General features: G+C 42.7%; 1 protein-coding gene across 1 annotated transcript in view; it reads right to left on the bottom strand.

The window, feature by feature from the left end:
* TLL2 (tolloid like 2) overlaps window positions 1-22,244 on the bottom strand; it is a 1,863,287-nt gene that overhangs the window by 257,739 nt on the left and 1,583,304 nt on the right. The window contains exons 16-17 of the mRNA XM_069240439.1: window positions 17,396-17,576; window positions 6,517-6,642 (exon numbers count right to left, since the gene is read on the bottom strand). Coding sequence (XP_069096540.1) covers window positions 6,517-6,642; window positions 17,396-17,576 — 307 coding nt within the window. The remainder of the gene's footprint in view (window positions 1-6,516; window positions 6,643-17,395; window positions 17,577-22,244) is intronic.

The raw sequence follows: 22,244 nt of genomic DNA on the forward strand, positions 1-22,244 counted from the left end.
ACTTGCAAATGGAGCACAGGGGAGGAAGACACACTCTGCTCCGAGGAGGTTCGTAGGCCTTGCAAGCAACCCATATCTTCTCAGGGGGCCACCCTAAACACAAACTTTTTGCAGAAGGCAGGGAACGATGACCTGCCACTGTGATCTTCTGAGCTCCGCCTACACACATGTAGCAACTCCCTCCCTGAGTAGTGCTGAATATGTTGGCACACACATGCACCAAGCCTATCCCCAATTTTACACATTCTCAATGCACTGGCGTACCCATCGCCCCTCTGCCTCACTCTCGCACCCACACGCCAGGTCATTGAAACCAACCCGGCCGGCGCTACCCAACTCCCTTATTCCGCCCCAGTTGCAATACAATGACGCTTGCCACAGCAGGCCAAATTAACTTAACAATCCAAGTCTGAGCACAAGACACTCAACAGCAGTCATGACTAACACACACAAGTTTCAAAGTCACTTCTGCTCGGATGCTATCTTCCTTCAGAAATATGTGAAATCCATGTGTTGCAAGACATCAAGCGTTAATGTTGAATATGATGTAAAACCTAATAAAGATATTTACAAAAAAAGCACCAAGGGCAAACCTTTGATCCACAAGGACATTTTGTTATTTGACATTATATGGTTGGAAAGGAAAAAAATGGGAATGACATACAAGTTTCTGTCTGTGCAAGTTTTTGTATCTCTCACAATGTAGTTGTCTGTGGACATCGCATATCATAAGAGGTTGTCTCACCACCAACAATCTATATGGACTAACAAGTGTCCCAAAACGGACCTCGCCAAATAAGTAAGAGGTTAAAACACCATCGACAGCACTACAAATGGACTTTCACTAGCAAAATATAATGCCAGTGTGAAAACTAGAATAAATCACACACATTTTTTTCTATTTTTGTTTGTCGGTCGTTCATTTTTGTCTACACCTTGCATAACCACTTGTATCATCTTACTGTTGTGAGCACTGGAGACACAGTATACTTAGGCTTTTTTTTATTATACTGCTTTGAAAACTATTAAAATCTGTGAAATATTATTTTTGTGTATTGAGAGGCTACTTTTTCAATAACTAAGCATTGTTTTTTGTCACTCTGGCAGGCAGCTATCTTTATGCAGGATAGCTGTGGAGCTACACAGTGTACTGATATGAGAGTAGAAGTGAATGATACATTTTCTCCAATTACTTCCAAAAACATAACATGATATTTTGTGCATATCCTTAGGCTTCTCCATGAACCCCAGTGTTTCTTTTTTACATGTATGTGGAATCCATAGCCAGGCTTACCCAGTCCAAGGTTAATTATGTACCCTGACAAAACCCATTTTACCTTCCAGTTTGGGGTGACCTGGGCTTGCTTGTCAGCAGTTTTTGTGACAGCATGTGTGATAGACGTGTCTGGATAGTCTCGAACTTAAATTTATATTTTCAGAGATTGAGCTAATGAGGATTTGGTGCCCAGAAATCAGATCCCCCTACTGGTGTCTCAACGATTTAGAAGATAGTCCCAGGCCAGTTTATACTATACAGAATCTGGTTATTAGGTTTAACTCACAGCTATTAATGTCACCCTATAGTTCTATCTGCTTCTATCACCTTGGATTAATGAAGAAAGTCTTCCATTGCCTTTCTAGATTATGGGGATGCTTTATATTTTGGTCTCACAAAGAAACATCTAGGATATATTCATGTTTTGAAGGACATAGTTTACTTTGGTGATACCTTTGTCAAAGAAGCTAGGCTAGCTGGGTAAACAAAGCAATGTCGATTTCAAGACTTAATATACTTTTCACTAAAAAGATTATGGTAGGGCACCTACATTTTTAAAGCTAATGTTTTAATGATAGCTCCGCTCCTATGCAGGCTTCTCAACAAAAGAGGAGCTCTATCAGTGTGCTCTTTTTTTAGATGGGTAGGATGGGAGGCTGATCGTTTTTGACATCAACCTCTCAAAATGATAACAAATTTTCTTTTTGTTTTGGGTCACTCTAGAGGTCAGGAAGAAACTGAAACCACATATTTTTATCTTTATCACTGAGCACTGCATTTTCGTGTTTGTAAGACCTCTGCTGTTTAGTGTGCATGATCATGGGGGTTTGGATTTGTATCCACCCTGGTGCAACTGGAACAGAGTGCTGAATTAAATAATATTTGATTATTTTTCTTCTAAGGAAGGCCTGCTACCCTAACTTATAAAGAAGGTTTTAATTTAGACTATGGTTCCCTCCTTGAGGACTTCGACATCCTGTCAACCTTACCAGAAAAGGTCACACTCTCTGCACTTTCATCTTAGCATTTGTTTTCTGACCCGTGCTTTTTTGCCAGAAAGTTTGAGGATGCAATGGAATTGCTTACGAAGCGTATTCCACCGCAAGGACCTTCTGGGTATATCTTCCAGCCTAGTGGGATGAAATTCTTCGACCTCCAGAAAGTTGTTACTTCTAAAACGTAAATGCTTTCTGAGGGACCACCCATCCACTTCTACCTGGTAGCAGTCATTCGCGGTTCGGCCTAAGAGGGCCTACACATTGAACGCATTTTGTCAAAGCTTGGTTTTCGTTACAATATTTGTGCCACATGTATTATTAAAGGTGTGGCATTTTAAACAATTGCACTTCTCTTCGGTAAAGTGGCGCAGATATACGTACATTCATGTTCTCGTCGTTGCTGCTTGTGCGAAGCTCCCAAGAGAGAGAGAGATGGATTCATTATAGAAAACAGCTTTAATTCATGGGTCAATTGTTTTGATTTCACTTCTGGACTATAGTCTTCTCTACCCCCAGCCTAAAACTTCCAGTTCTTTCTAAGATTTGAAATATAATCCCCAACATAGGGCTCCTTTTCTTGTGCATTTCTGCTGAATGAAAGAGGCCTGAAAGGGTTGTTCCTTTGCCTGTAGCCACCTCCTGATACTGTCACATGACTGACAGGCAGACCACAGGATTCTCATCCAAGTACCTGCAGGCACATTGTCAGGTGACAGTACGGATGGCATTTTGGCATGCACTGCTCTTTGCAGCTCTGGTAGGCGATGTTTTTCAGATATATCGTTGTCATTATATATGATTTTGATGTTAGCATCTAAATATGGATATATACGAGGTTAGGAATTGTAAATTATATTTAAAGCACCCAACTCGGTTAGATTACTGAATGTTGCACTCAGAGCCAAATTCGTAAAGTAATTTGCACGAGTAAGTATAGATCACAAGCGCAAGAAGCTTTTTTACGACTGTAAATGCTATATTATATTTCACAAAAATTGGGTTTACATAAGGATTTTTAGGAACATAGAGTTTTTGTGCAGCGATCGACCCCAAGGTACTGGGAGGGAAATTACAGAGACGGCATGCTGTGAATTCCTTTGCACACTAACAAGGTTAAGACCTTTTCGTTATTTTTAAGCTGCTACATCCCTTATGGTGGTGGGAACGCTTACAAAACTTTCAAAGCACTTCACCCAGCGGCTAGGTCATGCAAACCACACATCCCACACTGTCCCCCAGTCATAGATGTGGTGCACACCCAACAAAGTATCCGATACGTATTGATACTTCTGTTAAGCACACAAATATTAATTACAGCCATAGCGGGGTAGTCACGATAATAAGACAAAGGGGGTCATTCTAACTTTGGCGGCCAAGGGAGCGCCCGCCGGCCCAGCGGGAAAGGGCCTGCAACACTGAAGCCGGCTCCGAATGGAGCCGGCGGTGTTGCAGGTGTGCGACGGGTGCAGTTGCACCCGTCACGCTTTTCACTGTCTGCTAAGCAGACAGTGAAAAGCATACTGGGGCCCTGTTAGGGGGCCCCAGGACACCCGTTCCCGCCATCCTGTTACTGGCGGTGAAAACCGCCAGAAACAGGCTGGCGGGAAGGGGGTCGGAATCCCCATGGCGGCGCTGCTTGGAGCGCCGCCATGGAGGATTCTCCCAGCCGGGGCTAATCCGGCGGAAAACCGCCGGACCCGGCTGGGTAACCACGGCTGTACCGCCGCGGTCGGAATGACGTGTGAAGCACCGCCAGCCTGTTGGCGGTGCTTCCGTCATTCGCCACCCTGGCGGTCTATGACCGCAAGGGTTGGAATGAGGGCCAAAATGTTAAATTAAATCATCTGCAGTTCATATATCTTCTTTATTTGCTTCCAACCCTTTTTCTTTCTGTGCAATATAGTAAAACAGTTACATCCATAGCCAACGAGGTTCGATCGAAAAAATACCTTCTCCAGGGCAGCAATACAATATAGAACACACATATAGTAGTCAGAAATACATAAATATATGTATATTGTAAACAGCAGTACCATAGCCACAAAGTCCATACACCACCAATGTGTACATATAAAACATAAAAATAAATAACAATTCAGCAGCCAGTGATGTCCTGCCATGGCATTCAAGGTAGTTATATATTTCAAAACATCATCATCTTTAGAAGAGAGAATTGGGTCATTATTCCAGGATCATTCATATATATCAAGATGGGAAGAAAATTGCATTTCAGATTAACATCACATACCGTATTGGTTCGAGCAAGGTACATTTCTTTAGCATATACCAAAGGAAACCCCCTTTTCCCAGGCATATTTGCATATCACAATGGATTCTCGATTCGCCCAGAGTATGATTTTTAACCAACCAATTTTGGCAATTTGTATTTCCCACCCCCATCCGTACATTCTGGATTGGAACTATCACATGTTGACGCCTACTAGGTAAAATATAGTTGAGCATAAGTTTACAAAAATTCCATTCCTATATGCCATTAGGATTCCATACACACCATCCATGACCCTTCCTAGTGCCGAATTCACAAAGCAACATACAATTTGATGCTAAGTATACCAGATTGGGTCTGACATCCAAAAGTCACAAGACGAATACCAGGAACTCACCAGGATCCATGTCACATGTTCTGACAGGCACTCGCATTTTGAACCCAAAAAAAGATATGCCACCTTCGAGCATTGTTCTTATATATTTTGTAGCCAACTCAGTTATGTAAAACACATGTGTGGCCAAGGATCAATACCAGTCTCAAATATCCCTAATTCAGAGCCAATGTTTATTAACGTCAAAGGATCTATGATTGCCTTAATGTTACCATCCAATTTACAACGTGACTTCAAGAAGTACCACTTACTAAAAGAACCTCGTGAGCAATGTCCTCATGGACCTGTATCACGTTTCCCACATTCTCCCACACATGTAATTACGAGTTTGAAGTTTTAAGAAATAAGTGAAATGGGTGTCGTCTTTTAGTTCGGCGTACTTGCTCTTTTTTTGTTCTTCCCGTCTTGATATATATGATTAATTTTGGGATTATGGTGCAATTTTGTCTTCTCTTCTGATTTTGATGATGTTTTGAAATATACGAGTATGTTGAATGTTATGCCAAGACACCACTGGATGAAGAGTTGTTAATTGGAATTATGTTTATGTGTACAAATTGTCGTCTTGGTCTGATGGTAGTGGGATGTGGGTTTTGCAGATATGATACTGTCATTTACAATATGTATCTATATTTATGGTTATTATGTATTTTCAATACTGTACTGCAGCCCTGAAGAACTTTCTTCTTCCAAAAGCTTTGGAAGCTAAATAAAGAGGATATGCATACTGCAGATGATTTCATTCGACATTTTGTCTTATCTTGAATGCAGTACTATGGATATAATAACACCTATTAAACTGCTGGGGCGTAGGAAAAGGAGTTTCTTAATGGGGAGAAATATTTTCCATGTGAAGGAAAAAAATGACTTTACACAAATAGGATGGTCTTTCCTTCATGCACCGTTGTTCACTGTGTGTACTTGCTAATGCAGAAACATCTCTGCAGGTAGCAATTGCAAATCCACAAATATTTTCCATGTGTATGTGGAGCCGTGTCCTCCATAAAACTTATATAGGAGCCAGATGTATCAACCCATTTTGCTTTTGCAAACAGGGCGAATCAGTAATTTAACCATTTGCGAAAGCAAAATAGCCTTTCTTGATGTATGAAAGGTACTCGAAGTCCAATTTTAGGGAATCACAATTTTTGCAATTTCCTAAAATTGTGACTCCAAACAGAGAATCGTAGTAATTGATTCCCAAATAGGACATCAAAAATAGGGAATTCCTATTTGTGATTTCCTAAGCACACATACCAAGCATTTCCTAAATGTGAAATGGGCATTTAGGAAACGCTATTACTATCGACTCCAAATCAACAGCAACCATGTGCACTTTTAATAAATGCACCAAAAATGCATGTTTTAAAGTGCCATGTAGGGCACACATGTCTGTAGGGCATTTGTGGGCTTTACATGTGCACCACTTTTTTTGGGGTGCATGAAGGAGGGGCTAGGCACCCTTGGTTTTGCATTTCCTAATTTGCAATTTCTTAAGAATAGATATTTAGGAAATGCAAAATTGAACTTTCATACATCTAGCCCCTAGTCTTTTTCATAAAACATCATGCTACCCATATTCAGAGTTCATCTACAAAGGTTAAGAGCGAACAAACATTACCTTCTTTACAGTCATGGCTATTGTCGTGGAGCATAAAGCCACTCTTGCACTGGCAAACATAACTCCCAAATGTGTTAATGCAATCATGCTGACATCCACCGTTGTCTTTTGCACATTCATCCTTATCTGTGAAGAGAAAAGAACTCAGCCAGTTATAGAGTACATCTTAACATTGTTAGGTATGGTGCATATGGTGAAGCTTGACAACGTAGGGTACTAGTTGAGTAAGCAAAAACAGTGCACACCTTCAAATGCATCACAGTCACATCCTGTATCATAGTTATTGTATATTTGGTGCAGCCTCGCCTATACTTTAACTCAAAATCTCTTCACAGTAGGAATGTTATGAGTCTGCACAGTCTGGTAACACTGTTTATTTGTTTCTATTCGGCTAAATGTCATATGTGGACCCTCTCCATATGTTTTCACTGTGGCTTGTCCTTCAGGAATGATCTTTACATGAACCTTTATGGCTTCTGTGACTCACTTAGCATGAAGTTGTCAGATATATCCACATACAAATCTGGTAAAATACTAAGAAAAAATAATAAGTGGAAACCCCTGTAGCCTACAATGACAAATACACTGTCTACTGTATTTTTATTCCAGCACGTTTGCATTTTAGACTTTATGCCTATCAAATACATTTTACAACTTGTAAGAAAGTTGAAACTCCTTGCAGCATAACTATAAAAAGCAACCGGGAACCTATAGTGTGCCTTGATCATGCCTACTGCTATCCGTCTCTCTTAGAGGTCTGTACATGTCACTCTTCAGTTCTCTTCTCTTCAGTTCCAAACGTTCCACCACGGAATGTTGCTGAATATGTGTAGTCCAGCCTACAAATCTGAAAAGAGTATATTTAAAACAAACATGTAAACCTGTCTGTATTAAAATTCTATTATTATTCGTAGCTCTGGATGATTTTCATCCACATAAGTAAGTTTTACTACAAAAAAGGTTAGAGACCCTCAGCCATCTTGAGAACCATCAGAGGTGATCCCTAAAGAACAAAGAAATCTACAGATGAGCGTTTAGATGGGTTTTTGCCCTTCCTGGAGACTGATTTATCCTGCTTTTGAATGATATCCTCTGAACAGATTCCTAAATGGGCTTTCGTTTTTTCAGGCTATAAAAGACCATATTCTCCATGTTTTGGATGGGCTTGGTACAAACATTACAGTATATATTGTACTTCTGAAGCATGTGCTGCAGATATATGGAATATATATATATTTATGTGGGTCCCCTGGATGGAGTTGCTTCTTACTAAACAGGTTCTGAAGTGAACTTTCCTGGAAGTTTAAGTCATGTTATGAGTTGAAGACAGCTCCTGGCCTAGATGTATGTAGCGACAAAAGTATTAAGAGGCAAATACTGCCAAAGGGTTTGGGATGACCCAGGAAGAAGCGAGTACCTATGTAAGTTTTCCAATTTTGCTCTCTCACTTAAGGAAAGTTAAAAGAGACCATTTGAGACTCCCTGCCCACACAACAAGAGGTAGGATTTTGAGCTATGGTGGCCTCTAATCTCAGTGGAGTTCAGACCTCACTGGTTGGAGTGTGGGTCATTTTGAATGAGGTGGATGTGTTACTTAACTATTGCTGTTTATTCGTTCTCTTTATAACTGACTCTTATTCTGCACTGCTATTGTATGCCATGGGAGGGTGCCATCTCGACAAAGGGGAGTGATTTAAGCAAGTGAATCTATCAAAGATGCAGTGCTGAGTAACTACTGTCTTCTGCAGGTAACAGAAAACAATGAAATTAAGCAAACTGTTCCTTAAAATGAAATTAGCATATCATTATTTATTCATTACAGACGTTTTGTATAATGTGGACAACACCCAAACGTGTAACAGTGGTTTGCATAGGAGCCATGTTTTTAAATAGTCATGAATAATCCATGTATAAATAAGTAACTGTTTAGCAACAATTAATTATGTAAATGCTGGGTGGAAGGGGGGGGGCCTTAATGCTGCATACCTTTGGTTTATGCAAAGCTTATTTATTTATTGTTTCAGATGCCAGCCTTACAATAATTAAAAACGGTAATGGGAGAAACAGTACAAAGTAAAAGAATAAGAATTAAAAAGTGCATCATACAAATGTGCAATATAGTCAACTAGTGGCATTACAGCTACATTCAATCTTGATAAACCAATCATCTGGTTCGTTAGTACAAACATAATTGGTTTAAATACATATGCAACAGGATCCACTTCAATGCTGTGACAGCGCATTGCATTAAATACCTTATTCAAGTCATAATAGGCAGCCAACCACAACTTAGTCATCGATGTCCTACACTGCACATGGCGAAATATATATGGAACTGCTCAAATAGGGAGATGCCACAGGTTTAGCTAACATAATCACCTAGCCTGTAAGTATAGCACTGCAGACTCTCAAGGAGTTCTTATGGCTAGATCAGACCAGGCTTAGTTGGCAGCTCTCTCAAACAGGGCCATACGGCCCATATATACCATGCTATAGAGTTGAGAACATTCAGATCGCCAGGCCTAGCACAAAGTGCTAGTGCTGCTTTGACCCCCCCATAGAACTTAAAGTGGGGGTAGAAGCCACTGTTGCTGTGCCGAGTCATATTTTTTGCATAACAGGATAAAAAGGTTCAGTAGTCTATTCTTCCAAAACTACAATCGCAGTGATCAAGCCTAGCCACGAGCCGGAGAGTACACATTAAGTAGACCCTATCCGGTAGCACACCCAGCGTATACTTTACATACAGCATTCGCTTAAGCTCAGGGTGTATCAGATTCAGGTGACCAGTGCAGGGGGGACAATAAGCATTGTTGAAGAAGTTGCATAGAATTAATCCTAGCCTAGGCGCAAGGCATGCCCTCGTCAACTTATATTCACGGTATCGATCTTTGATCTGTTCCGCAGTATCCTGCCTCACTCTACCAGGTTCTACCCACAGGGCCTCCAACTGCAGTTCACTTAAGACATTCTTCACATGCGATAACCACAAACACCCCCCATAACCACCACTCAAGTTGGCTTCTTCCAGGGTTCTCAAATATACTACTGCCTTAGAATTATGGGCCAACCTTACCCAATAGAGCACTGGCTTTAGGGCTACTATTTCCGATATTGTTGTGAGGCCAAGCTCTGCATAGAGTGCCATTAAGGATGTTACAGGTCCCAGCCTCAGTAGTGCTCTCAGAAAGTTGGTTTCAGACACTTGTAGTGGGCTAGTATTTGCCTACCCCCAAAGCTCTGCCCCATAGAGTGCTGCGGCCACTGCCTTTCGGGTATAGTTTCGCAAGATGATACTTATACTTCTAGTGCCTGCCTTGTGCCTGAACTTCAAGACTGCCCTGGCCATTTTTTTCAGGACTATAGATTCCTTCTGTACATGGCTACCCCAGTGCAAGTTCTCTGCAAACCGGATACCCAAATAGTCAGAGTGATTCATGGTTTTTATGGACACATCATCAATCAGGGGCTTCCGCTTGAAGCCAGGGGAGGGCAGCAAAACCATACCCTTCGTCTTATTACTAGTGACGGTCAATTATTTTCACAGTAATCCACAAAGCGGTTAAGCAGCCTGTGGGTTGCATTTTCTGTATGTGTCGTCAATACAGCGTCATCTGAGAGCAATAGTATTGGAGCCCTCCTTCCAGCTCTGGTGGGTACGTCAAGTGGATCTTCTAGCAGATAGTCTGCTACACCATTCAAGAAGAGGCTAAAAGTTAGCGGAGCCAGCCCACATCCTTGCCCAGCGCCCTTTTCCAGCAGGAAGGGTTCCGTACACTCCTGGACAATATCTGCCTCTGGCCGTGTTACCAGAGTGAAGTGGCACTATGGTCTTTACTAGGATAGTTGCGACCTATATCTATCAATGATCTCCAAGGTTTACCCCTATCAATTAAATAAAAGACTGCATTGTGATCTACAAAGATCAAGTACAGTGATAACTTTCTGACTATCGTGAACCTGGTCAATGTTACCTATACGAGACCGGAAGCCGGCTTGCACTTCTGTCATGATGTTATGGGCATCCACCCCTCCCCTGCATTTGACTGAGCAGGACTTTCTCGAGAACCTTCCCTGCCCCATCAACAAGGGAAATCAGGTGGTTGTTGGAAGGTCTGCCATGATCGCCCTTCTTGTACATCGTAATAATGGTGGCAGAGTGCCAGGAGGGTGGTACAACATTACCAGCAAGGGCTGAATTAAACACTTTAGTAAGGCCCAGAAGTTAGGCTCCTCGCAATAAACATCAACAGGCACAAGATCAGGGCCCAGCTCCTTATGTCTCTCCATGGCGCTCAATGCTCTAACCACTTCAGGAGTCAGAGTATCAATCGAACCAGAGGCAGAGTTTCTTGCACCAATGGTGTGCCCAGTGAACCTATAGGGTTAGCACTATATAGAGTACTAAAGCGGTGGACCCATGCGGGTGGGCCCATACAGATCTCTACGATATTCACTGCCCCCTTCCCAATCTGTGTTACATGTTCCCAAAACATTTTAGTATTGCTCCTAGTTGATGCTTCCCTCAGTTCTGCCCACAGTGCCTTCTGAAAAAACAATTTCTTAGTGTTCAGCAGACACTTATACTCACTCCTGCATTTTCTGAACTCCATTTCATTTTGGCGGCTGCATTGATGCCGCATCAGGACATACAAGACAACTCTCTTCATTTTAGCACAGTCCTCGTCATACCAACCATTCTCTGCTAATCCCCTCCCACTGTTTGTGCCAGCTGCCTTAGACACAACAGGTCTAGACCACAGGGCCTTTAACTTGCTTACCAATCCACCATATACAGCAAATATCTTACTGCTATCATTGATCTGAGAATCTGTGGTCACGGCTCCATACTTAACCGCAATATATTTGAGCTGTGGGAGTTCCAGTAAATACTTCTCAGTATTCCATCTTATTCTCCTCCTGCTATTGGACGAAATGATCTCATGTCCATAACTTCCCTAAGATCGAACATTCATAATCGCACATCTCGCAAAACACAACTTTATACGGACAGGCACAGGACAAATCTCCACAAATCTGAATTAAATGCTTCTCTCCTTTGTCGTCCCTGGTCAGCCTACAATCAATCACATTCTCTCTAACACTTTCAATATAGGTAGTAAAATTGCTCCAGATTGCCTGGATCTCCAGAGACCAACCAGGTGGAATACACACATTCAAGATATCAATCACCCCGCCCTCAGAGCCCAAAAACCAAAGCTTCACATGCTGCACATTGGATGGCAAGAATGGTGGCCCTACTTGTTATAACTTGCAATTCAATTTGCAGGATACCCATACCAAAAGCCCTCCAGAAGGCCACCCCTTTCGTGAGCGCATGGTCAGGGTATCAATACCCAAAAACTCATTAACACAGATTTCATTAAGAGCCCAAGTTTCCTGGAAACATCATATCTTGTTTTGATCGATTAAATAGAACCAGCTCTTGTCCTCTGTTTTACTAGCCAGGTCTGCTATTTCCCACAATATCATTCTCAAAATCTTGCCACCAGCGCTGCCCAGTATGGTGGATTTAAATGGACCATTTGCAATTACAGTAGCAGCCTGGGAGAGCAAAGTCATCTGTATACAAAATATATACAAACATTTACAGGCCAACAAGCACTTGCTTTACCTTTATAATTATTTGTAGAATATAAAATGAAGAAAAAATTAGTCTATCTTTTGAATTTTTTAGGTTGCTGGAGTTGCCATTTTCCTAAACTCTTTTCTATTAAAGGTAAACGTACAGCTAGAATAGTACACTTTTCATCTCTCTTTTAAATGTTCGATAAGGTATACTTGCCTATTATTGGGAGGGATGGAATTCCAAACACAGAGTTTTTTCACTACTTTAAAGCTGGAGTTCTCAATGTGGATTTTGTCAGTTGGCCCATGTTACCTGTAAGCTTATGACTGAGATAATTTGGGGTGTCTTACAGATAACGCATGCGAGTTTGCAAGTAGTTCTTGCTTCAGTTGGAAGAATGGGTGACGTGCTCAAACTTTAGGTGCCTGTGGCTAGCTCGGCCCCCACATGTAAAGCTGCTCTGAGGAAACCAGAAAGAAAGCTGGGTACTCTTAGTACTACAGAGTTACAGTAAACTAAGCTCAAAAGAACTAGGGACTGAATCGTGTTTGAAGTCAGAGTCCGAGATGAACTGTTTGATCCCATGGAGAAGTCTTAGTTGTGCCCCCATGGCCCAAGAGTGAACATGTAACTAAGGCCAAGTGCTTGTCCAGGGTGAAAAATAGAGACTTTGTGGCTTGTACAATGTTAGGGTTGCTACTGAGAACTGTCGTATCCTCGAGCCAACCTGTGACTAGTACAGTGTATCTGAGAGGAAAGACTGAGAGAAATTGTGCTTTTAGGGGGGGTTTACGTTCATATAATGGCATAGCATCCAAGTTTGTATCTTATCTATGACTTGAGGCACAAACATTAGGGTGACTTATAATTTTTGACTTTTGAATTTTGTAGGGTTCACCCTATCCATTTTCCAAGATACAATCTCAGTTTTTTTTATTTGTTAGTTCATTTATCTGTGCTGCTTGAAAGATGTGTTGTAAAAACGACTTTGGAGGAAAGTGTGTCTAAAGCCAAGTTTCCTAGGTCTCTGATCTATTGTTTTGGGGCCAGATGTAGCAAAGAACCAATTTGCGACTTGCAAATTGCGAGTCCCTGCGACTCGCAATTTGCAAGTCGCAAATTGGTATGCAGTACGGTGTTCTCAGACACTGACTGCGACTCGCTATGGGGTCGCAATGACCCACCTCATAAATATTCATGAGGTGGGTCGCAAATTGCGGCCCCATAGCGAGTATAGGCACTCGCAAACATGGAGGCCTGCTGTCGTCAGCAGACCTCCATGTTCGTGACTGCTTTCAATAAAGCAGTTTTTTTTTTTTAAGTGTAGCCCGTTTTCCTTAAAGGAAAACGAGCTGCACTTAAAAAAAAAACGAAACCTTTAGTTTCGTTTTTTTTCAGGGCAGGTAGTGGTCCCTTGGACCACTACCTACCCTGAAAAAATATTTTTGGGTCCATTCAGAAAGTGGAAGGGGTCCCATGGGGACCCCTTCCAATTTGCGAGTGGGTTACCATCCACTTGAATTGGATGGTAACTGCGACACCATTTGCGACCGCGTACGCGGTCGCAAATGGTATTGCATACCACTCAGACTCGCAAATAGGAAGGGAACACCCCTTCCTATTTGCGATTCCGAAATGCATATTGCGAGTCGGTACCGACTCGCAATATGCATTTCTGCATTGGGAAACGCGTTTAGCGACTCGCAAACGGCAATTTTTGCCGTTTGCGAGTCGCTAAACGTTTCCTACATCTGGCCCTAGGTCTTTTTGGATGGTTGAAGTTCATAATTTTTCTGGAATTTAGTGAGATGAAAATGAGGGTCTGATCAATGAAAATGAAAAATCTGATCAATCTACTGGCAGTGCGGATTCTAACTTCTGTGTCTCATTTTCTACTATGGATGTCCAGTGTGGAGCAATATGTTAGAGTGGTGGTTATGCAAAGTACAGTGACAATATCATCTAGGTCACTAAGTGGGACACAGTAGAGTTTTTCAGGTCACACCAATGCAAGTTGAAGTTCACAAGAAATAAATTATGGTCAGCAATGACTGTCTGGCCACTACTTTAGTTTTTATTGGAATCTAGAGGTAGAGAATTGATCTGAACAAAAGGAGGGTACCTCATATTGAGAAAAGTATTAGACTATCTGGTTAGTGAGATCTCATTTTTGAGGAGACTAGGTGAGCTTAATGATGGTATCAACAAATGGTAGTTAACTATCTTCTTGTGTGTAGTAGTCGGACTATTGTTGATTTCCAATCGTGTCCAGTCAGTTCCCTGGAGCTTGAGGGAGGAATGCGCCAGTTCCCAAGGGCAAGGTTTCTCTGGAGGTTTAGAAGTGTGAGTCAAATTGTTTGAGGCTGGAGTATGAACCATGTTGCCAGAACATGAACTAAAATGGTAATTTTTGCTCCGAGTGATTTCAGTGCTGACATGGTGATCTTCTTACGTTATGGATCTTGGAGACTTTTGTCTAGATTGGGAAGTTATGGGTAAAGTAAAGAAAGTTTGTACTTTGTTGACCAATCAATGCACAGCAGTAATGGCCTATAATAAGCATTTCTGAATATTCTCTTAAAGTTCTGTGCTTGAAATTTATTATAGCAATTTTAGATAGGCTTAGCAAGCAAATGATTTTGAAGGGATGGTGTTTTTATTTCAGGAATAAGCCAAAGCATGTTGGGCTGGTATCAACATCTTGACTATATCATTCTTTATCCTCATAATAGTGATAAAGGAGCCCACTTTAGGTATTACACTCCAAGCCTTCAAGATGCATGGAAAGCAGCATGCCCATTATTGGGGAGTGAGTAACCAGTGTGGTTTGGTAGAGTCCATGTTCACTCCTCCTTACTGATTAGAAGGGTTGGGAGAGAGTGAGTTGAAGGGGATACGAGGAACATGCGGAAAGAGAAAGAGAGGATATTGCTTCTGCAAAGTGCAATTTGGAGAATACCCACTGATGTTTTCGCAGCTTTTTTCGTCAAGAAAATTAACATGCAACCTCTTGGTGCACAATCAGAGAGCCAAAGCCTGTAACTTCGAGGTAACATATTTATTCAGGAACATGATGTTTTTCTCTTAATCCATACAGTAATAATGCACACATATATTTTGTAGTCAATAATGTCTAGTATTCATTCTTTGCATTATCAATAAGGCACTTCTTCATAGAGAACTGGGGAAGAAAGAGCACTCCAAAACTCAATGTGAACATGATCAAGGTCCTGCTTTTGTGCCTCTGTCACCCCCCACTCTTTTCCTGATTTTCCCCACAGACATACATAAATCAATGTATACATCCACGGAATGCCCATCTAAAGATCAGAGTCAAATACCTTTATTAGGAATTCAGGTAAAAACCCTAATTCAGAGCAGTTCTTTCAGCGTACCTGCTTTTAATGGAGTGGAATTTCACTGTTCTTGCCTAAATCACCCCTGACATGCACAGGAAAGAAAGTGTTATTTTAATAATCCCAATCTTGAAAATGTCAACTTAATAAAGATAGGTCTGCCTGGTTAAACCCCACTTGCCAAGCATTAAATTCCACTTTTATTACATATGTCACCTCTAAGGTGGGTCTTAGGTAGCTCATTGGGCAGGGTGCTGTGTAATTAAAAGGTTAGGCATGTACTTTTAAGGTTTACCTGTCCTGGTAGTAAAAAAATTCCAAAATTCATTTTTCACTACTGTGAGTCCTGCCTCTCCCATAGGATGCCGATAGGGATTTCTTATTACATGTTGTTAGCTATAATTACCAATTAGGAGCAGGTAGCTATTACATGTATGGTGTCTTTGGGATTGTCATGGAAAATCCTATTTATTGGTAAAGTTTGATTTTTGATAACAATTTTGAAAAAAACACTTTTAGAAAGTTGGCATTTTTCTCCCCTTGGCCCTTTTGTGCCTGTAGCCTGGCCTGGGTCACATTACCGGGTATAACTGACATTTAGACTTTCCTTCTAGGCAGTCACACAATAGAGGGGTTAGTGTGCATGGAGGGCCATCTGCTGGCAGAGCCCAACCCCTCCTCATTGACTCTGAAGCCAGCTTGGAGACAGGGCAGGGGAGTCAGGAAATTCCATACAACTCCCACTTTCCAGAAGGTGGGCACCAGGGTATACAAATACGACTTCAGACACCAACACTTCAGTACACTTCCGGACCTGTGGATACTCTGCCAGGAAGAAGGACTGCTGTGCTGTTGAAAGGACTGAGATTTTGCTGGACTGATGACCTTCTGCTGCCTTGCTCAATTACTGACTTTGTGCTGTGCTGCCCTCTTGCTTGGGGTGGGGGGAGGACTAGACATGCAATTTGAACCCAGGGCCACCAGAGTTACTCCAAAGGGCTAGTTTGTTGCCCTCCTGATCTGAGCATTTGTCAGTGCCAGAGTATGTTGTAGGTGCTCATCTTAACATACAAGAATGAGCTACGTCTGCCCCTGAACACCTAAACAACAAGCTAAGGATGGATTCCTCAGACCAGAAACTGACATCTCCATTAGAACAATCTTGTGCTACCCATTTGACGATTGATATGACAGGGCGTCAAGAGTTAGTTGCTACCCAAACAAACAGCTACTCAAAGAAATAGCTATCAGATGTCCCTACCTTGCCATGTACACGTGTTGTAGAAAAATCATGTTATCCTCACCCAGAAGATCCATATATGGACTCCCTGTGCAACAGCGATTTGAAACTGTTGATTCCTTATTCCATTTCGTCAAATGTCTGCTGAACAAATTACTATGGTTTCTTTCAATTTGTTTGCCCTACTATGGCCTTGATTATCAATGTGTCAGGGGAGTAGATGTTATTTATTGCACCCAATAAAGTCCAACTCCTTGGGGTTCGGAATTCATCTTGTGCGATAAACAGCACCTATTCTGATTTTTTTTAGGAGTAACATGCATAATTTGGTGTTTACAGCAAAAACAAATCCATGTTATGCTGAAGACCGCACTGTTTTCCCCTGTTACATTTCTGAATGTTTGACCTGCCAGACTTTAATGAAGGGCAAGACATTTAACACACCTGATAATTACCCAGTGTGGTAAATATTATACAACTTGGAATTTCACAGGATTGGGAAAATGAAGACCAATTGATTATGGACATCATGACTGATTGCCATGATGGTCCTTATATTTTTAGAGTACAATGCTCTGGTCCCCACACAACTAAAAGTTTAAAAAAAGACAGTTTAATGCACACCAGTCATACATTTTAATTTAAATATTACCCAATATTTAACCACAAAAAAATCTCTGAATGTTAACATACCTGAAAAGAAAAGTGCCTTAAATCCCTTTTTTGAAACAGTGTTGTCAGATTTGAACTCGACTCTCATATTGTTGTCCTGTGATGTTACTACTTCAGGCCTTTCAGAGCCACAAAACCTTCCATGGAGTTTGGAATCTGATGAAAGGCCACTCCGAATTTCAACATAATCGTACTTACACACCTTGGAAAATATATTGTAAAATATGCTTGTTAGATTTTGCCTCAATGATCAAGAACAAAGCCTGTTAAAATTTAAATTCATCCCAAAATACAGAGAGTGACGCAAGCTTCTTATTGCTATATGTACAAGTGTAAATTTCATAATGCTCTGGCGAAAACAGATACAAAACGTAATCAAGCATTAGTTGGAATGCTTATTAGTTGAATTGTTGGTCCTATGCTGCCTTTTTCTTTTTCATTAATTTTCAAAGTAAGATAAATACACAACTACCTGAAGTTCTCATAAACGTCTTTATGAATTGTAATTCATAATCTTTTAAAATAAAATGTAATGATGTAATATAGAACGTTTTCTGTCTACAACCATTCATGTAGTATTTTCATAACACAACACACCACTAATAACAGAACAAAATTCAGTTTGAAATGTTTTAAGTGTAGTAGACTAAAGGAGATTCTGTACCACAGAAGATTAATTAATGTTACTACAAAATACAGCAAGTTTCCTCCTCAGTGATGTCAGTGGTGACACTAAAGTACACTAACCTGCACCACATATATATACATATAGTGTGATTTTTACATTAAACTTAGCCATAGTTATGACAAGCCTCAGTTTGACAACACATGTTACGAAATGTTGTCAGTTTGCTGTGTATTTTCCTTTGTTTTGTTTCAGTAGCCAAAGCTGCATTGGTTTGTGGTAATTAAAGGTAATTAGAATGTTATAAAATGTTTTGGTTTCTTTGAGAATTGTTTATCTGTATGTGTTCCATGCAGAGTGAATAAATAATTTTTGCATATGTGCTGAGAACAGGCCAACCGTGATCTATCATCCTGCTATGAGATGTTTCTTGAAGGCTGAGCCGCAGAAATCTCCCATTGTGTAATGGCTGGGAAGAGGACTGGCACCCCCCTCCCCAATATCGTGCAATTTTGTTCAATGTTGAGAATTCTATTTTAATTGTGCATTGCTGAACTAGTTAGATTCAGAATCCCCTTTTCTCCCTCTCAGGACTAGTCATCTACCTTGTATTTCTTCTTAAATAGTTAAGACTCTTGATCAAATCAATTTTCATCTACTTGACTAAGGGCCAGATGTAGGTAGGGAGAAATTAGCGAGTCGGAAATTGCGAGTCGTTGCGACTCGCAATTTCCGATTCGCTAAATGCAATGCAAGTAGAAAACGCGGCGACAATTTGCGACTCGCAAATGCAGTCGCACCGCAGATAGCGAGTCCGCTGCTTGCGAGGTCGCTTTTTGCGACCGCGCAAAAAACGGCCACGCAATTTGCGAGTGGGTGTCGCAAATTGCAACTGTGCCGCAAACTGAATGCAGGTGCTGCAGAACACTCTGGAAAACACTTCCTGGCACATGATGATGACATCACAGCCAGGAAGTTTACTAATACACCTGGGAGGAGGGAGGACCACACCCATTTTCAACAGCTACACTGCAAACACACACAACAGCAGCTACCATGGCAGAGACCCCAAGGAAGCGAAAACTCAAGTTTGCAGGAAAAGAGCTGGAGGTGTTGACCAAGGAGTGTTGTCAGCACCATGACAAACTGTTTGGAAGGGCAGCCCTCACCGTGCCAGACACTGAGAAAAGGAGACTATGGATGGACATCCAGGAAAAAGTTAACTCCCTGGGTGTCAGCCACCGGAGCATCGATGAACTAAAGAAAAGGTGGTACGACCTGCGCTCCCGGACCAAGGAGAGGGTGGCAGAGCGGCTCCGGGAGATGAGGGGCACTGGAGGGGGACCGTCAACATTACCACCACCCACACCCCTGGAGGAAAGGGTAGAGGAGACCCTTGAGCCTGAGGCAGTATGCGGGATGGGACAGCTGGACACATCTGAGCCAGGACCATCAACCGGTGAGTACCATGAGGCATGCATGTACCCTCATTAATGCCATACCCCCACCCACCTTGCACACAGGAGCATGCACAACCAAATTAGCTCCATTTCAGGGTAGCAATCACCAGAATGGTGCATTAGGGGCAATGCAGTCAAGTAGGCAGTTAATAGGCAACAGTTTATTAGGAAGTTAATAACAGATAATAGATACTGACAGTGTGTTCCCTATGTCCCACAGGTCTCCCACAAGACACCCACACCAGCCAAAGCAGCCAGGGTCCACTGGTCAGCCAGCAGCCAACTGAGGGATCTGGATCAGCCACCACTGCGACCTGCACCACCAACACCCTGTCCCCTCACGAGACACCAGTTGGCATATTGGTGTGTGAGCCTGCACCAGGTCCCAGCCAAAGTGCCACGGTAGACGTCACAGAGCCTCCACCGCGTCGCAGGCGATGTAGGAATACATCTTTACAGCGGCAGGCAGAGTCAGGGGATGCCTCCATTTCACGCACTGAGGCCGCACTCCTACGGGGTCAGCGCCTGCAGAAATAAGAGATCAGGAGGATTACCGGGGCATTGCGGCGCATTGAGCGCAATCAAGCCAACAGCACGCAGCTTGTACATTCTGAGTTGCAACAGATAAGTACACACATGGGCGACCTTGCACTCTCCATGCGTCAACTGGTGGATGGACTGCTAACGCAGACAGAGAGTGCACGGCGTCGGGACAGGCAGCTGCTGAACCGCCTAGACAGAATGTCAGCATCCATTGTAAGGCTGGCCGTTAACACCACAGGTCTTTCTAGGCGCACAGTCAGCCTCCAAGTGGACATGGGCCACTTTGCCAGTGACGTGGCACGTGGACTGGACCGTCTCAGCCACGCTGTTGACTTAATGAAGGCACGGCAGGTGGCCAGGGGCACAGGCGACAAGCCGCAAGATAGTGAGGAGGGCTCCACTGTCAGCAGTGTCTCTGCCGGTGACACCAGGGTGCTTCGCAGTGGAAGCACAAGGCAGGGCACTGCTGACCCCCCAAGTACCAGCCATGCTGGCCGAGGCCGGCGAAGGGTTTGAGCTCCACACAGTCCTGGGGTTGGGGCACATGAAGTCAATGTGTCCCATGCCAGGTCGACTTCTACAGCCCCTGACCTGTTCAAAATGTATATAGTTTTTTTGTTTGCACTAATTACATCTCTTTTTCTTTCCACTTAACACCTGGACTCTTTGTGTGTGACATTAGTGAGTATGGTCACAGTTAGCACGTACCTTTCAAAGTATTGGTTTGCAATGTGTTCCCGTCTCAGTCTGCCTTGATTTGCTATGCTCTTATCCCCATGATGGCGATGTGGTAGCTCTTGCTTCTCATCCTCAGATTTAGGGTTATCAGGGGTGAGGGGTAGCCCACGTCTGGGGGCAATGTTGTGCAGTATAGCACATGCGACAACAATCTTGAAAGCTGTTATTGGTGTATACTGGAGGGCACCTCCACTTCTGTGGAGGCATCTGAATCTTGCTTTCAGCAGTCCAAAGGTCCGTTCAATAATATTCCTGGTCCTCTTATGTGCACTGTTGTATCGCCTCTCTGTCTCATTGCTGGGTGTTAAGTGCGGGGTAAGAATCCATGGTCGGAGTGCATATGCACTGTCACCTGTTTGGCAAAATAAGTACAATGTTAGCTGGGCATGGATTGTTTCCACATTGACCTGTGTGTATGTCTGCAAGGTGTTTTCAGCTCTACCTAGGTCTCCAAACTCCCCACGTTCTAGGCGTTGGTGTATCCCACTGTGCCTAAAAATGTAGGAGTCATGAGTACTCCCTGGAAATTTGGCAACCATGTCAGTGATGACATAATGGGCGTCACATACCACCTGGATGTTGAGTGAGTGGGTACACTTCCTATTGCGGAACAGATATTCCAGATTTGCAGGAGGGCATATTTGTATATGTGTCCCGTCTACACACCCTATGACATGGGGGAAGTTGGCAATCCTACAGAATTCCAACTTGGTGCTGTTGATTTCTGCCTCATTCCTGGGTAGGTATATGTATCTGGATATGTGTGTGAGTAAGGCGTCTAGGAAAGCCCTAAAGAACCGTGAGAGTGAACTTTGGGAGACCCCACCTGCCACAGCAATGACCCCCTGATAGCTACCCAAGGCCAAGAGGAGCAGTGAGCATAGCACTTGCACATGCGTAGGGATGGTGCAGCCGCGCACAGTCTGGCGTTGTAGCTGTGGTTTGAGTAATTCTATTAAATCTAGTATAGCTGCACTGCTGAGTCTATATTTGTCATAAATCTCCTCCTCTGTTTGTTGGAAAAGCGTCTGCCTGGTTCTGTATATCTTCTCCTGTCTCTGGCTCTTCCTCCTCCTCTGCTGTGCAGCGTGGGCTCTCCTCCTCATTCCTATCACATATATCTCCGCTATCTTGAGTAACCCAGATGCCTTCTGGGTCTCCTTTTATACTTTGGTAATGGTTACCACCTGCTTAGTTGGTGGTAAATTGGTAGTGCAAAATGTGCTTTTTGCGACTTGTCGCAATTTGCGAGTTGCTATTGCATATGGTTTGCGACTCGCAAATTGCGACTTCCTATTTGCGGGTCGCAAAATGGGGTCGCAATTTATGCGAGTCGGTAATGGCTCGCGTCGCATTTTGCGAGTCAGAAATGGGATTTTTGCATCCCATTTCTGATTTTGCGGGGTCGCAAATTGTGATTCGGGCCATTTGCGACTCGCAAATGTTTCCTACATCTGGCCCTAAGGGCCTGATTTAGATGTTGGCAGTAATGGGTCCACCATCA

The sequence above is a fragment of the Pleurodeles waltl genome, chromosome 6 (assembly GCF_031143425.1).
Source record: "Pleurodeles waltl isolate 20211129_DDA chromosome 6, aPleWal1.hap1.20221129, whole genome shotgun sequence".
NCBI classification, from domain to species: Eukaryota; Metazoa; Chordata; class Amphibia; order Caudata; family Salamandridae; genus Pleurodeles; species Pleurodeles waltl.